This window comes from Cinclus cinclus, chromosome 4, assembly GCF_963662255.1.
Source record: "Cinclus cinclus chromosome 4, bCinCin1.1, whole genome shotgun sequence".
NCBI lineage: Eukaryota > Metazoa > Chordata > Aves > Passeriformes > Cinclidae > Cinclus > Cinclus cinclus.
The window spans coordinates 53,561,262-53,577,070 of NC_085049.1; the positions used below are offsets into that span (position 1 = coordinate 53,561,262).

Genomic DNA, 15,809 nt, shown 5'->3' on the forward strand with positions numbered 1-15,809 from the left:
GTATATGTGTAGCTGTCAGTGATCTAAACTCTAATGGGGATGAGAAAAAATTTGCTGTGGAGAAACTCCCCATAAATGCTTACTGCAAAAGGGAAGGAGGGGGTTCTCACACCTTGTGCTGATGTGGATTGATTTTGGAGGTGAGCTATTGGTCTGGCTCGTTGAACTTTGCTGTTTCATGGTCCTTTTTTATTTTCTTTCAGCCAAAATTGCATTCCATAAATCATGGCACTGCATATTGTGGCAGAGATACTGTAAAGGTCTTGCTAATTCTTCTGGATGAAGAAGCTGTTAATCCTCCTACCCAGAACAAAGCAGATCTGTTGTATGACAGTGAAAGCTTAGATTTGTGTGGCATCACCTCTGTTTTGACACTCTTCAGGTGAGTATTAGGAGGTCACATTTGTTGTGTTACTTTGGGCTTTTTTTTAGGGATCTGAGAGTCTTAACAAAGCATTGATGTTGCTTACAGAAAGCAAATAACCAAAGTACATTCTGCTTTGAGATTAGGTGTAGAGGGAAAGCAATTTTAGAACAGTTCTGAGTTTTCAAAACTCTAAGTCTTCTTTTGCATTTTCTGTGTTTTCAAGATAGTTTTGTAACGTGGATTTTTTGAGATAATACATTTCTGAGCTGCACAAACTCTATGAAGGACATTTGAAAACCCATTTCTGTGAGCACCCACAAGGAAACTCACCTCTCCACACACTGAAGAAGCAGTGATGATTTTAGTCACTGGTCCTGAGGAATCATCAGTTGTTGAAAAAGCAGGATGCTGAGAATTTTGGCATTATTGGTTACAAAGAGGATTCATGAACCAGAACAATAGTGTCGACAGTAACATGATGAAGCTATTTTGAAGCTATATATTTTGGCAATTAAAATAGGAGAACCACTGCAAGGCTGGCAGAAATCTTGCACCACAGAGAACTAGAAATAAATAAAGAACCAGCTAAATAAACCACATTTTATTCATGAAAAAAATTGGATAAAATGAGCTAAATAAATAAAGAATAAATTATTGTAGAATAACCTGTCATATGCACATTGATCTGCCATGGCCTTACACAGAAAAGTAATTACTTACATATGCATAGATTAGTTACTTCAAGACCAAAAAATTACCCTTTATATACATAATTAATTTTTTTCATTATAGGCATCAAATTTTTTCATTGATGTATGTAACTACTTGCATAATGACATGTAAGACAGTGGAAACATTGTGTGAATATTTCTGTTGAGAAGTCTTCAAATACTATATGGAAAATAATATTGAATATCAACCAGATGCTATTCAGGAGGGTATAAATAGAATGGTGTCTTAGAGGATGATCACCAGCATTACAAATAATAAAATACTGTGTCTTCAGAACTACAATATTGGAAATACACTGCAAAATGAGTACCAGAAATTGGAACTCTGGGTTTGGTTTCTTTATGCTCTCTTCAGTTGTCGCAGTACATGTGGTTCCTTAAGAAGGTAGAAAATAAGGTTAAGCTTGGAGAGTAAAGGTATTTGCCTTTCTGTTTCTGACCAACTTGGTGTGTCAACAGTTTTTGTTAATGAGTTGCTTTTACATGCTGTAAATTACTTATCTCTTTTCAATATAGCTCTCCAGCACGATCCAGTGGGTCTTCTCCAAAACCTCTTAGACAACGTATTCTGAAATCTATGGATGAAAAAGTAATTAAGGTACTCTGTAGGAATTGCTATACAGCTATAGAGGCTGTATATATATATTGTTATAATAGTGATAAATTAAAACTAAGTGTTGCATTTCAGCCGGATATTTGAGATTTTTATCCCATAGCTAAAGAAATGTAATTATGATTAACCTGCAGTAACTGGCCCAACTAGAGCAGTATTGTAATATGAAGAGAATTATCTAAAACTCCAGAAGAGAGAGGCTTTAAACTTAAAAGTACTTCCTAATGAAGATTTCTTAGTGAAGGTGCTCTGAATTAATCTATCTCTCTTCATTTACCTATCTGTGTATTTCAGGACTATAGAAATAAACCAAGCTATCTGAGAACAGAGATAAAACTGAATACAGGCACCTGATTTTAGCTCTGATAAAACATACATTAAAAAAGTGCAATAATGACTGTTTCATTGCTTTTTTTTTTTCTTCTGATGTTTATTTGTACCAATCTGAGGACATTTCTATAACATTGCTTTGTCAATAATAAAGTAAAGATGCTAATGTGTGCTTTTATGTAGATGAAATTGAACTTTTCAAGAGCACATTGGTATTGTGAGGGCCTCTATTCAAAAGAACAATGTTTCTGAAAATTGCTGTCTTTTAGTGCATTGCATTTCACCTAGTATTTTTCTTTAAAATTGGCAAACTTGAATATTGGGACTATGGAGGAAGGCAGAGCTTGTCTTCTGTAGTATTTCAACAGAAAGCTAAATAAGAGTAGTGACATGATATTTTTTCCAGACTTAGTCCTGAAAATATGTAAAAGCACAAATCTAATTGGTATATAAGGAAGAGGTGTTCTAAGCCATCAGAACTGGTTCTGGAGCAGCACAGTGGAAAATGTCTTTCACTGAATGTTAGATAAACTTGAACACATAATGCATGTCTAAGGAGTAGAAAGATGCCAAAATAAAAAGCACTGTCAATATTTTCAGCACGCATTTTAAATATGCTCCGACTTCATTCTGAGTCCTTTTTTGTGGATTGGTCAATGACGAGTATTTTGGATATGTGCACTGATTAGGGTGAATTTAGTTTAAAGTTCATAGGCAAATTATGAAAAATTGATAAAGGATATTTATGTAAACAACATTTAAATTGCAGCTTTACACATCAAATAGCAAAAATGTCATCATGTCTGCATGAAATACTGAAATAAATCATTCTCATCTTAATGAAGGTTTTGTAATTGGATGCATTAACAGATGTGTTCAGTATCAAAGTGCAAAAATTATCTAAAAGTAATTACCTGTCACATTTGAGACATTTGCTGGTTTGACATGTTTTTGACAGAAACAAGCAAAAATGAGTCAACTGAAATGGCTGCTGCTGAACAACTAATGACTTTTATAATTAAGACTCTGTTCTCTACCATTCATGTTTAATTTCTGCCCTCTCACATAAAAACCTACTTCTTTCTTAAAATGTTGATCTTGCATTTTATTTATTTTTTTTCTCTCTAACAACTTCAACAGGGTTTCTTTGCATGTTTCTACTCCTCCATATTCTTCTTTTTTCATGAAGATGTTTAAATCCCTTTCTCTTCTTTTCTCTTCCTGTACCTTCTTTGTTGCTGCATACATCTACAAACAGAACTTCAGCTATCAGCAACTCACAGATCTGGAGTGACCTAAGTGTCCCTTTTGTCAAAACTGTTACCTTCTGTTAATTTTACACTGTGTTGTGGATACCCAGCTCTTGATCTTGAGGTGGTAGGTGTGTCTTGGTATATTTGTATAACGCTGAAGAAGGTATTGTGTGTGTTGTATTTTCACTTCATGACACTTCTGGAATATTTTTCTCTCTTTCTGCTCAAGTGTAATTTATCAGGTGTTCATTTTACTTTCTGATGTGCTGCTGTGTTTTTCTTGGACTTGATAGCTGCAACTTTCATCTACATTCCTTCACTGAGACTGCTGCTCAAAAAATTGTTATCAAAGTGATTAGACACTACATGCCATCCTACTGTTTGCATCTCAGTCTGTTACTGTAAGCTGTGGTACATGTAAACTACTTGTTTTAGCCTGATTTGCTGCTTTTCTGTCCTTGCTTATATTCAGCCTGCAATACCAGTCTTGTTCACTTGTTAATTCTCAGATAAACCCTTCTAGCTTTTACACTGTTTCTTATAGCTGAAGTGATTTCCTGTAGATATCTGCAGAACTCATTATACTCCTTTCTAACCTTTTTCAGTACCTTTAAATCAACCTCTCCCCAAATCTTAGTAGTGCTTTTTGTTGAGATAAATGCCCATTGCAGTGACTAATTTCAGTTCCTTTCTCTGAATCCATATATTTCTTGTCTAGGATTGTAGTGTCCCTTGGTAGAAATAAATTTTGTTCCATTCTTACTGTACAGTACATAGAACAAAAAAATTCCTTGTCCATTGCTACAGATCCCAGTAGTAATATTTACCACTTTCTCACTCTGAGTGTCAGTCTCCATTTTTATTCCATGCAACCATCTTGAAAATGTTTGCAGGTTGCTTGTAGAATTCAGTGACATTTTGTTATGCATAGTGCACTCATGTTAGCAATTGACTCAGAAGAGATACCAGATATTTGTTTTTTGAATAAGGGAATAGAATAGCATTATGATGTTTCTTCTCAGTATCTATGATTCAGATAAGTTTATTTTGCCATATGTGTGATGGTAGCTTTAATTCCAAAGATTACCCTAAGGGCATTTTTGCCATACTGCCTCTGATAGGTGATTAGCCTATAGTATAAATTAGCGATGTCTCATTAGGACTCGTCCTATGAAAGTTACCTTTTCTGTGATATTTGAGAAGGGAAGAAAAAACCAGTAGTGGTGATTAGTTTGGTCGTATGTTGAGTTCCTATATCTAAATGAAGAAATCTAGGAGAATTTAGAAAAAGAAACACCTAAATTAAAAATAAAACTTTTTAAAAAGCAAGAGGCAAAAAATTGTTGTGACTTCTCTTAAGAGGAACTGATTTCTCAGCTTCTGTGGAATGATGTGGAGGAATGCAGTTTGATAATGTTTAGACCTAGGGCACATCATCAGTATGTGTTTTAGTATCTAAAAATAACGACAGTGAATTAAATAAACAGGTAGCTATGAACTGGAATTGGTGTTAAGAAATAAAATAAATCTTGTGGATATTTCCATTGTGCCAAAACAAATTCCTGGCAAAAGTGAATGACAGAAGTATTTTTTGTCTTTCAATCCTCATTAAATTCTGGAAGAAACACATCACCTAACTATAATGGCATTTGTCTGGAAGCAAAGCTGTTGCTCTTATTGCTTGGTGAGAAAGAAGTCTGGGGAACAAGCATGTTGCATTGTTTAATTTCTTCTAGCAGAAGTAGGTAAGAATATGAAACTTGGTTTTCCTTTGGGAGACAACTTAGTTTCAAGTTTATCTGTTGTTTAATTGAAATGTCTTCTGGTGAATGGTATTTTGTAGACAGAGTCTTTAATTCGGGAAGTTTTGTGGAACGTTTATTGAGTTTCTCTTGTCAGCTGTCATTACCACTCGTTTCTGCTTTACAGAAATACATAAGCTTAATTGCACAAGAGAGAGTTATTTTATCTGAAAAGGATTCATCCAGCCTTATGTTTGATTTTTTTTGAATCATACTTCTACTTATGTGGAATGGGTAGATAACCTGGTGCTGATTAACTATTTTGTTCATTTCAATAGGTTATTAAAGCCCTGCTTAGTTGTGTGAGAGGGGAAGGAACAGGCTGTTAAAATAACCTGCTTTGTTTAGGCTGAGGAGCAACATAGGACAACAAAAATGTTGCATAATAGGATTTTCATCTTTGTTCTGCAATGCAAAATATTAAGAAGACTTTCAAGTTGTAGGTGAAATACTGTTCCTGATCTAATGGGATTGAGTGAAATGGAAAACTTTAGGTGTTAAGAAGGGAAGAACCAAAATTATTAGGCTGTTAAGTATGAAATTTATGAGTACCAGATCTTTTTTTGTAATGTTAATGTTGTTTTGGCCTTTTGATATATTGTTTTAGAAATCCTTCTGCATTGTTAGCAGACCTACCCTGAAACAGCTGCAAGGACTTTCAGTAGTTTGGTGTGTTTTTTTCTTAATGTAACTGGAGACTACCTTTCCTATATGAGGCACTATTTCCCTCCAGTTGGGAACATAGCTGCAGTTCTAGTTTTAAGAAGAATTTGTGGCTTAAGAACTCTAACAAATCTTGGCATACTTGAAGTTCATTGTAATTTTACTGTGTATAGAAATCCTTCCAAGAAAAAGCTCCACAAAGCAAAAATCCTGGTCTGCCTTTCTCATGTGACTTTTTCATGTCTCTATAAAATGACTTAATATCTAGCTTCATGCACTGCTGTTATTTTTCATTGCTTTGTTCTCTAAATGCTTTTCCTTGAGAGAATTGTTTTGCCTATTTGTGATTCCAGTACAAACAAACTGTGACTTGGAAAACTATGAACAGGAAGTTATCAAGAGTTTTCTTGTATGCCCACTGTAATTGTGAACAGAAGGGTCCTAGTAATAGAAAAAACAATCTTCTTTAGGTAGTAGTCTCATCTATTGTTGCAAGAAATATTTATTTCCTAAGTGGAATATAATTACAGAGAGCTTCAAAGTAGTTTAGTAGAGGAGGGAAATGAAAGGAATGAAAAGGTATTATGTTCAGCACAAAATCTGAGGAGAGACTTGGTGTCGGTTGACAAACCACATTTGTGTAGAAAATACCATTTTTATTTCTACAAGACCCCTAAACTACTTTGTTTAGTATCCAGAGCTGTGAGTTTTGTTTGAAAGCCAATAATGAGGTGATATGAGGTTTATGTTCTCAAAACAGTAGCAGGTTATTTTGGGATACCAAAGGGCTGGTACAATATCATGCTAAATAATAATAAAAAATAAAAATAAAAAATAATAGTTTCAGTACAATAAAAGCTTGCTACTACTTGAGCTATCCAGGATATTTTTTTAATAACATGCCTTGGTTTAGCAAAGATAGAATTTATTGTTTTGTTACTCTTCCCTTTGCACTCCTTTCCCTTTTTCAACTTCCTCTTTCAGCTTACCTTGAATTTTTCTCAAAGGACAAGGGTAAGGATGGAGAAAATAAATTTTCTTTTTCTCTTCCAAATAGTATTCTAGTTGTTTGGCTAGAAAATAAAAACATGTGTTTGTTGTTACTGATGTAGGTTTTCAAATTCTATTATGCCATTCCAGTGTATAAAAACCAAATCTTAACATTCTTAGTGACTAAATATTGGCAGTACTGTCTGTATGGAGATGCTGGAAGGAGATCTGGAACAGATTATAATCTAACTTTTAGAAATAAATAGAGCATGCACCATTAATACTTCACATAAAAGTGAATGTTTTATACGGGTATATTGAACAACTGAAACATTTCTCTAGATACAGATGTCAAGGTGGGAGAATGTACTTCTTTATCTGCTTGTTAGGACATCTAGTTGACCTGCTTGTGCTGAAACAGTTGTAAATTCTATCCTACTTTCTCCGAGCTGAAGAGTAGTAACAGTGAACTTTTTTTTTTTCTGAAATGCAGCAGAATTTCTTTCTTTGTATGGGGATAAGAGAAACATCTGACTTGCTTGTGAAGAGGAGAAGGAATAGTAAGGCTGAGTTCATTGGGTGCCATTTGTGTGCAGCTACTCACTTAGCAAACTGATCTCCCAACATTTTTTCTCTCCCAGAGCTGTAAGTCATTGGAGTGGTGCTCTTAAAGCAATGAATTTTAAGCAAGTTATTGTAAAAGAACTCTAAGGGCTTTTTTTTCTGAGAGCTTTTTCAAGCTGTTGACAGGCTTCATTGTGTACTTCAAGTGAATTTTAGGTTCATCTTTCTTCTTAAAAACATTCCAGTGAAGCTCTACTTTCTGATTCAGTGCTAGAGCTGTACTCCTTTGTGCTGCTTTCAGGCTCTTACAATTTGCTTATTGCTACTTCACCCAATGTAATACAGTTCTGTACAGAACTGTAATACAGTTCTTTGTACTAGTGAATATATGTTCTTAGACTAACTGAAAAGTTTTGACTGCTTCAACAAGTTGTCTTACCCTATATATACATTTTCTAGATTAGTTCTAGCATCCACAATTGGATTTGGTAGAACTTTGTATACTGCTTGCAAATGCCTGAGTGGTATATGATGCAACTGACATATTTCAAGCTTCAGTGTAGTTGAAACATAGACCAGCGTTTTGTGAGTTTTTCAGTATTTGAGCTTGACTTCTGTCCTTTGACTCCACATTGTTTCCATACAAACTGAATTAGTGAAGTGTCAGATGGGAGTGGTAAAAAGAAACACTCTAAAAAACCCCCTGCATTTATTGTTAGTTGTAGAATGGTAACTGTTAGGTTTACTTGCTCTAATTTTATGTTCTTCATGATGTATTTATTATGGATTCGTCAACTTTGCAGAATTGTAGCTTATTTGCCTCTTGCAGTATGAATGCGATAGAAAGCTGTTCAAGTTATTGTTGCATACTTTTTGTGTCATTTACTGAACAATTTTTGAGAATTGAGGAATTTGTAAAGGATTAAGATCAAGTTTTTCAGAAACATACCAAATATTGGAAAATATTTTTCATTAATATTACAGTAACTTGAAGCTTAAATGAAATGCAAGCCCCTTATCTTCTTAATATTGTAATTGTACAATATGATGTTCACTAAATTTAAAGTAGACAGCTGCTCTGTCCTTCAAAACATTTGCTGAGAAGAGTATAATGACATATAGAGCCTACAGCTTCCTCACAAGGGGAAGAGGAGGTGCAGACTCTGATCTCTTCTCTCAAGTGACCAGCAATAGGACACAAGGGAATGGCATAAAGCTTTTTGAGGGGTTTGGGTTGGGTATTAGGAAAAAAATGTTCACCTGAATGTTGATTGAGCACTGGAACAGGCTCCCCAGGGCAGTGGTCACACCACCAAGCCTGACAGAATTCAAGAAGTGTTTGGACAATGCTCTCTGGCATGTGGTGTGATTCTTGGGGTGTCCTGTGCGGGGCCAGGATTTGGACTCAATAGTCCCTTCCTACTCACCATATTCTAGAATTCCACTTAGTTAGTGAGATGAGGCATAATCTTGAAGCACACAAACCTTGTGGATGTCTATGTAGTCTTATTTCATGGTAAGTATTTTAAAGTACAAAGTAGATTAACGCTAGAAAGATATTTGAGTTGTTGAGAGTCAGGCTTGCTAGTTTGCCCAGTTAATTCTCCTTTTCTTTCCCAGTCTGTTAATCTGGCCCAAATAAATTGCAGCTTGGGAGTGATAGACAACAGGGAAAGCTTGGTCTTTTTGACTCTTTAAGGGAATGCTGAGGATTAAAGTAAAACCATATATGTCCAGGAGTATTAAACCAGAAGGAACAACTGTGTTTCTGTAAATGAATGAAGAGTTTTCTTCCAAATACTTAATGTATTTACTTGACCAATAGCAGTACCATGAAGAGATATCTGGGTTGCATCTAAGTGATAAGCTCAAGTCAAGTATGAAAGCAGGATCTGATCAAAGTGGTGCCAATTATGGCTGAATTTTGTGGATTAAGTCCTCTGTGAAAGGAGGTTTCTGGGAGAATTATTCTCTGAGAATAAATCTGAGAATTTCAGTTAGAAGAAAACTATATCTCTAAGGGTCAAATCTGAACTGCAAATCTTGCTTGTGCTAAGAAGAAAAGTAGACTTGAATAATGCAAACCTTTTAATCAGAAAAGTGACTGTAAATCTCTTATTCAACAAATCACTCCTGCTATCTATTTATGTAGTAATACTTATTTTGCAACAGTGTTTATTATTTGTTCTTTTCTCTGATTTTAGTTTTTACTGTAGCACCTCTTCAACTCAAATTGATTTAAATTTGTCTATGCTGTTGTGATAGAATTATTAGCTAAAAATCCAGATGTATTGTAGTTATATGTTCTATGCTACATCTTTGAATATAATTTGTATAATTCAGTGCACTTTCAAAAGGAGATGAGGGCAGAATTTGTCTTGCAGAACCTATAGCATTTATAAGAAAGTACAAAGGTATGTTTTGGCAAATGCAGAGTTAGATATTGACATTCAATGGTAAAATGGCTTTTTGTGAATAGATGGGAAATCTGAAATAGTACTTGATATTTCTCTTTCAGATGCAAGTATAGATGATGAGCTGTAGAAGTTTGAAAACTGACTGTAGTATCTATGACACCTACTCAAAACTGTGGAGTCTATCAGAAGATGGGGATAACTTAAGACAAAAAACCTTAATTTGGAGCTCTAAAAGCTCCTTTCTGAAATAGCTGATAAAAGATTGTCTTAATTATTTTAGTACCTCTAATAGAATATTATTCTTGAAAGCCCTTATGCTTTCTAAATTAATATCTAGTTGTTTTTTTTTAGTGTAAACATATCTATTTTTCTGATATTTTATGTGGGAAGAATGGGAAAACTTATACAAATCTTGCAGGTGTTGTCTTTCAGTTTTGTAAATAATAAAAGCTAACAGCAGATTGATATTTGCAGATGAAGCAATCTTCAATTAAATCCCAGTTTGCCTGTACATATAAAAATGATGTGAGTGAAAAAAGTGGTCAGCATTCCAATGGAATACCAACCTATAAACATCCTGTTGTACCAAAGCAAGATTTAAAAGCTGGGAAGTGCTCAGGTAAGGTGTAGTAGGATTGAGTAAGTAAATGTGATGGGTAATACTTGAAATGCTATCCAAAAAGCCTTTGTACTAAAAGTTTTAGTAGAACTCAAAATAAATCTTTTCAAGAAAAAAGAAAACTGTTCATTGTTCTCAATGTCTAATATGCCAGTTAAACCTTTGTGCAATAAAATTGTAATGCCAATGCTTTGAAAATATAAATGTTTAAAAAATGTTTGTGCTACCTTGAGGTAAAAAAGTGATGTATGTTGCATATATGGCAGATTTGTTCTTATTCTACAGAAGTAAGGTGAGTGAAATTTATATTTTTGCCGTTAAAAGGGGAGAAATTTGTTTTACTGCACTGAAAACTATATAATATATAAAATTTCAATGCCTTTTACCCCTCTTTTCCAATATCTTAGTTATAAATCCACTTCCCTAAGTCAGTTATTACATGATTTTGAGCAATGTAATTTTAAATTGGCAATGCACTTGAAACCACATAGCAAATGTAATAGAAATGACCAGCATGGCTTTGTTTTATGGGTAATACATTAGTTTTGATTTAAAAAAAATAACGTGGCAGTCCTTATAGAAAAAGGATGTATGTTCCCAGGTAACTTTTTATTTCCTCACATATATTTTTGATATTCTTACATGACAGAAGGTACAAATTCATGTCTTGATGTACCAGGGCTTGGAACTATTTCTGAAAGTGTTCACCAGACTAGAAGTTATGCAGAAATGGGAAAGCTGAGTTGCCAGCCAAGGAACAAGAACTCTGAGAATGAACAGATGGATTTGAAGAACGACAAAATAATCTGTGACAAGGAAAGTGAACCATCTTTGCAGAAAAATACTAAAATACTTAAGACTTCAAAAAGCTCTGAGAAGGAGTTGGGCAGCAAAATTGGTGGAAAAAGAAAACAGACCAAAACTGCACGTAAGAATAAGTTGATTGCTGGTCAGGCAAAATTAACTCGCTTTTTTCAAGTCTAAGTTTTTGTTTTCACACGCATGGTTTGTTAGCAGTTGTAAAATTTTGCAAGAAAATGGGTGAAATTAATGAATTACCTCCTTTCATATGTAAGTAATTGAAAGTAGCTTGTATATTGTATCAGACATCTACTTACAACTCTGGATTATGCTGAAGTATTTTATTTTTTAATAACAATACATTCTTAATTACACTTATTTTCTGTAATGAATTATGTATCCCTCTACAATGCAATGGGAAATTATTTTTGTAACAGTATGTATGACTACACTAACACTCAGTAACTTAAAATTACATTAAATTCTGAATAAAATGTTTAATCTTCAAAGAAGGTGGTGGAGATGAGTAGTTTTCACACTTGCCAACAAGGTCGATAGACTCTTCCCAGCATACACCTGAGGACTACAGGGAAAAAAAAAGAAGGAGCCTGAAAGTTTAAATTGTCAAAGAACCAGAGTTCTTATGGCTTCTGGAAATACTAATTTAACAAATACTCCCTCCCCCATGTATGAAATCCTAAGTCATGGAGTCTCTAAACAAACCTTTACTGAATTGCTATATTGACATTGCAGTGTACTTTACCAGAATGAAATAATTTTTTGTGTAAAAATAAAATATATTTACTGTCAAAATCCCTTCTTCCTATAGGGAATTTAGCTGAATTTTCTTCATCTGTGGTCTCTCTTTCCTGTATTGACTCAGTATTTTGAATTTCAGTGTCAGCTGGAAAAGCCATAGTGCCCTTCAGTGCAGGATAAGGTGGTAGTTGCTTTCTACCAAAGTTGATTGGCATAACATGACTGAAGAAATCATGTCTGGAACCTCTGTCCTGTTTTGAGGGAAGACAAGAAGTTTATTTAAAGTCAGTTGTGTTCACATTTTGTGCTTTATACTTCAATAGTACAGTTATTTCATGTCTTGAAATCATATCTTAAAAGTTAATGACCTGCATTGCATCTTTGGTCAAAATGGTTTGATGGACATAAAATTGAATAATGAGTCTTGTGTTTGGCAAAGATAAAAACCTCTTGATGCATATAGAGACATGCAACAAATATAAATGCAGATTTCTCCCCCCATTTCTCCAAGTTTTGGCTACTATCTATGAAAATCAGATTTAATTAAACTCTCCAAGTTTACACATTTAGAATCTTGGCATTAGATATGAGTTGATTTTTTTCTTTTCTTGACTATGTTACGTTATGTTAAACTGATATTTTTGTATATTTACCTGGTTATTGTTTTAAATTGTTGTACTTGTTTTCTAAAGGGGAATAAATTAATTTCAATGTTGCAATTAAGTGAAAATTTAAAATTGAACTCACCAAAAAATTCACGTTTCCAGCCTTCTTATCATTGAAAACACTGCTGTCTTCAGTCTTGTAGTGCTTCAGCAAAGGTATAGCTCCCTTGTTCATAGTTTTATCTCCATTTTGTAGATTTTTTCCTAGATTTAATGTAGTTAGCAACACATCATCATCTTCTACCTCTTGCAGAGATTTGGAGAGTAGAAAACCTTGAGAAAAAAGAGAGAGAAGGGACAGAATTAGGATATATGATGAAATACACATTTTTTATTTTTTTAATTTTTTTTTTTTTTTTAGTTATTTAATGCTTGCATTGAGGTTCAGCACTTCTCAAATTCTGAGAAAGCTTTTCCAGTGGTAAATAACTGTTTTCCATTTCTGGAATGGCACACTTTATATATTTTACAGGTTGAATGGAAACTACTTCAATGGCTGATGAGTTCATTCTTTTAAAATGACTCATATTAAGGTGTGACCTTTTCTATAATCCTTCTAATCCCACCTGTTTAGAACTAAAACATTTCTTTGTCATGCCTAATTTGTTTCTTTGCATGTTTTTAGAACAGATTAGTTCTTTTTGGTGAATCAGTATAACAAAGTTCACAGAAAAAGTGATGTCCATTTGTTTTTTGTAAAGCCTTACCTCTGGTTAAAGCAATTTAAGAAGAGGAACTAATCTACATAAGTAAACAGGACTGTTGCTAAGGCATGAGGCATCATACCTTTTGATCAAAGCTGGAATCACTAAAGAGCTGAAATTCTTGCAATTAGATGATAGCTTACTTACAGTGCTACCATGTTGAAGCTGAAATAATTTGTGTTTTGATGTCTGTAAACTGCAGTTTTTAGTTTAAAATGTCTTTGAAATGTATCACTTACCCTGGGGAAAGAAATGTGGAAGTTTCTGCATACTATTGTTTTGTTGTTGTGTAGGACAGGGTTGGGTTTTTTGTTTTTTGTGGTTTTTTTTGTTTTGTTTTGTTCTTTGGGTTTTTTGGCTGTTTTTGTTTGGTTAGGGGTTTTCTGACATATCTGGAAAGCAAATAGGGCCATCTGAAAGTTAGCTAATCTCTTAATGTCAGTGATCGAAACCACACATTCAGTGTCCGTGTGCCTCTTAGCTAGTACTTCATGTTTTGTCCTTTAGCTTAGTTCAGGGAACCAAATATGGTGCTGCTATTCAAGGCAAAGCACTAGGAAATTTGCCACTGTTCCCTGCTAAACTTCCTGGAAAAGCACCTGCCTTGCCCAAGTGACGTCTTGGTATGATATTTCATAGGAAGATATGTCATGCTGGACTAAGCAGATTTTGGCAAAGAAACATTTTTGCTGTAACCTCATCTCGTAATGAGGAAAGTGCATTTAATCCTTTCTGGGCAAAGCATCTCTCTCAAACAGAAATGTTGCTTCTCGTTGTTTTCATTTCCTTACTGTAGAGCCTGTACTTGCCTTTGGACAATCAAAGTGTTTTCTTTCCATTAACTTTAATTGCCTGGCTACAGAGGAGACAAATTTGAGAGTTGGTTGGACATGATTTAATACTTCTCATCCAATCTGTGTTTGCTAATTTGTATTTTTTCCCCTCACATTAAGTATTTGTATAGTTTTGTTCAGTTAATAAAGCAAAAGCCATGTATGCTCTGTTGCAGGTACTTTTCATTTAGCTCAGCCTCGGCAGAGCAGGAGGAGTGTTTTGGAGCTGTTGTTGGTAGCAAGCTGTTCTTTGTTACATGTTGTATCAACTAAAAGTTGGAGAACAAGCCATCAACCCAGTAATTGAGTGGGTGACAGGAGCGTGTGCTCTGCTGATGCTCTGGCACCCACAGGTGTGCAGCATCTCATATGAGGCTCACTTTCAAATTTCTTTCAATTCTGTCACAGCTACAATGAGTACAACTGACCTGGATCCATTTACAGTGTCTCTCCAGTTGTGAGACACAAGCTGATATCTGTAAAAGAATATGAAGGTACATGCTCCAGGACCTTCTACTGCTTCTTGAAGCAGTTGTTAAATTTTTAAAGGTTTGTTGAAGATCCAAGGTGATTTTAGTGATAACGAGTAGAAACTTCTAGTTAGGCTGCCTAGAAATGCAGAGTGTATGTCTGTAAATTCAGTTACTTATTAACTGCTCTGAATAGGCAGAAAACATTTTTGCACCTGCAGCTTTGCACTGTGTGTGTTGTGCACAGCTCTTCATAATGCCTTTGGGAATTCTAGCATTCTGATGTCTACACTTTTATTTCTTCATCCTGCAACTTTCAATTTTAAAATGTTTTAGTAAATCAGTTTCTGTGTTTTTGCTATTATTTGGGAAAGTTTTTTAAAATTCTTAAATAGTATATGTTAACTCAGTAGTGCTTTTAGAACAATAACAATTATATTGACAAGTTCTTCTTGCTTCTACTTTGCATCTAGTTACAACAAAATATGACCTCTTAACATCTGAAATCTCATGTGGTATATGCAAGTAAATTAAATTTAGGTGATAACATGCCTGGCATTTCTCTTACACATTTTAATTTTTTCTAGGAGTGGGTTACAATTGTAATAGTTTCATTTGGTCTTATAACCACTGTAACTCCTATGTACAAGTACTCACATTTAATTACTAGTATTGACTGAAGCATAAATAAAGCAGGTATGTATTGTGTAAAGTTAATTATTTTCTATTATCAGAATTGAAAATCCTCACTATGCAAGAGAAACTGTTTAGGCAGCCTTAATAAGTAGTTTTAGTGACTCTTAAGAAAGCACAAAAACACTTGTTCAATGTTAATTTGCCCAGTGGCTTGCTACTTCTGATAAGGGTCACTGTGTCTGTCCTTTCTTAGAATTATTTCTATTATGTAAAATGATCTGTTCTTGTAGGAATAATTTGCTAATACAATATGTTTGGAATTAACTGAGTCACTGTTTAAAAACAAATTAGTCCCCCCTAAAATATATCTTTCCCCCCAACAACCAAGTTTCTTCTTCTTTGCAAAACAGTCAATGTATAATTCTATTAAGGATGCCAAATTAATCAGTGAAGTGGAAAGAGGAGAAGAGGGACATTCCTCAAGCCATAGTAGCTTCTTAATTTAGAAAAAGACAGTGGTGATAGTGAAATATTCTGTTTTCATGTAAAAATCTGCATTTCTGAGAGAAGTCCACAAAACTGTTGTGGACAA

At 34.4% G+C, this 15,809-nt stretch overlaps 2 protein-coding genes across 3 annotated transcripts in view; one reads left to right on the forward strand and one right to left on the reverse strand.

Moving 5' to 3' along the window:
- PARPBP (PARP1 binding protein) overlaps positions 1-11,333 on the forward strand; it is a 38,051-nt gene extending 26,718 nt beyond the window's left edge. Inside the window, exons 7-10 of one of the 2 annotated variants that reach the window (XM_062491255.1) lie at positions 204-382; positions 1,615-1,696; positions 10,205-10,349; positions 10,999-11,333. In XM_062491255.1, the coding sequence (XP_062347239.1) occupies positions 204-382; positions 1,615-1,696; positions 10,205-10,349; positions 10,999-11,333 (741 nt within the window). The remainder of the gene's footprint in view (positions 1-203; positions 383-1,614; positions 1,697-10,204; positions 10,350-10,998) is intronic. The other variant, XM_062491256.1, reaches the window with a different exon arrangement.
- Positions 11,334-11,683: 350 nt separating this feature from the next.
- Positions 11,684-14,089, reverse strand: PMCH (pro-melanin concentrating hormone). The gene is made up of 3 exons (XM_062491257.1): positions 12,657-14,089; positions 11,956-12,160; positions 11,684-11,733 (listed from the first exon to the last, which is right to left on the reverse strand). The coding sequence occupies exons 1-3, from the start codon at positions 12,900-12,902 to the stop codon at positions 11,684-11,686; spliced, it is 501 nt and encodes a 166-aa protein (XP_062347241.1). The 5' UTR covers positions 12,903-14,089.
- Positions 14,090-15,809: the final 1,720 nt, after the last annotated feature.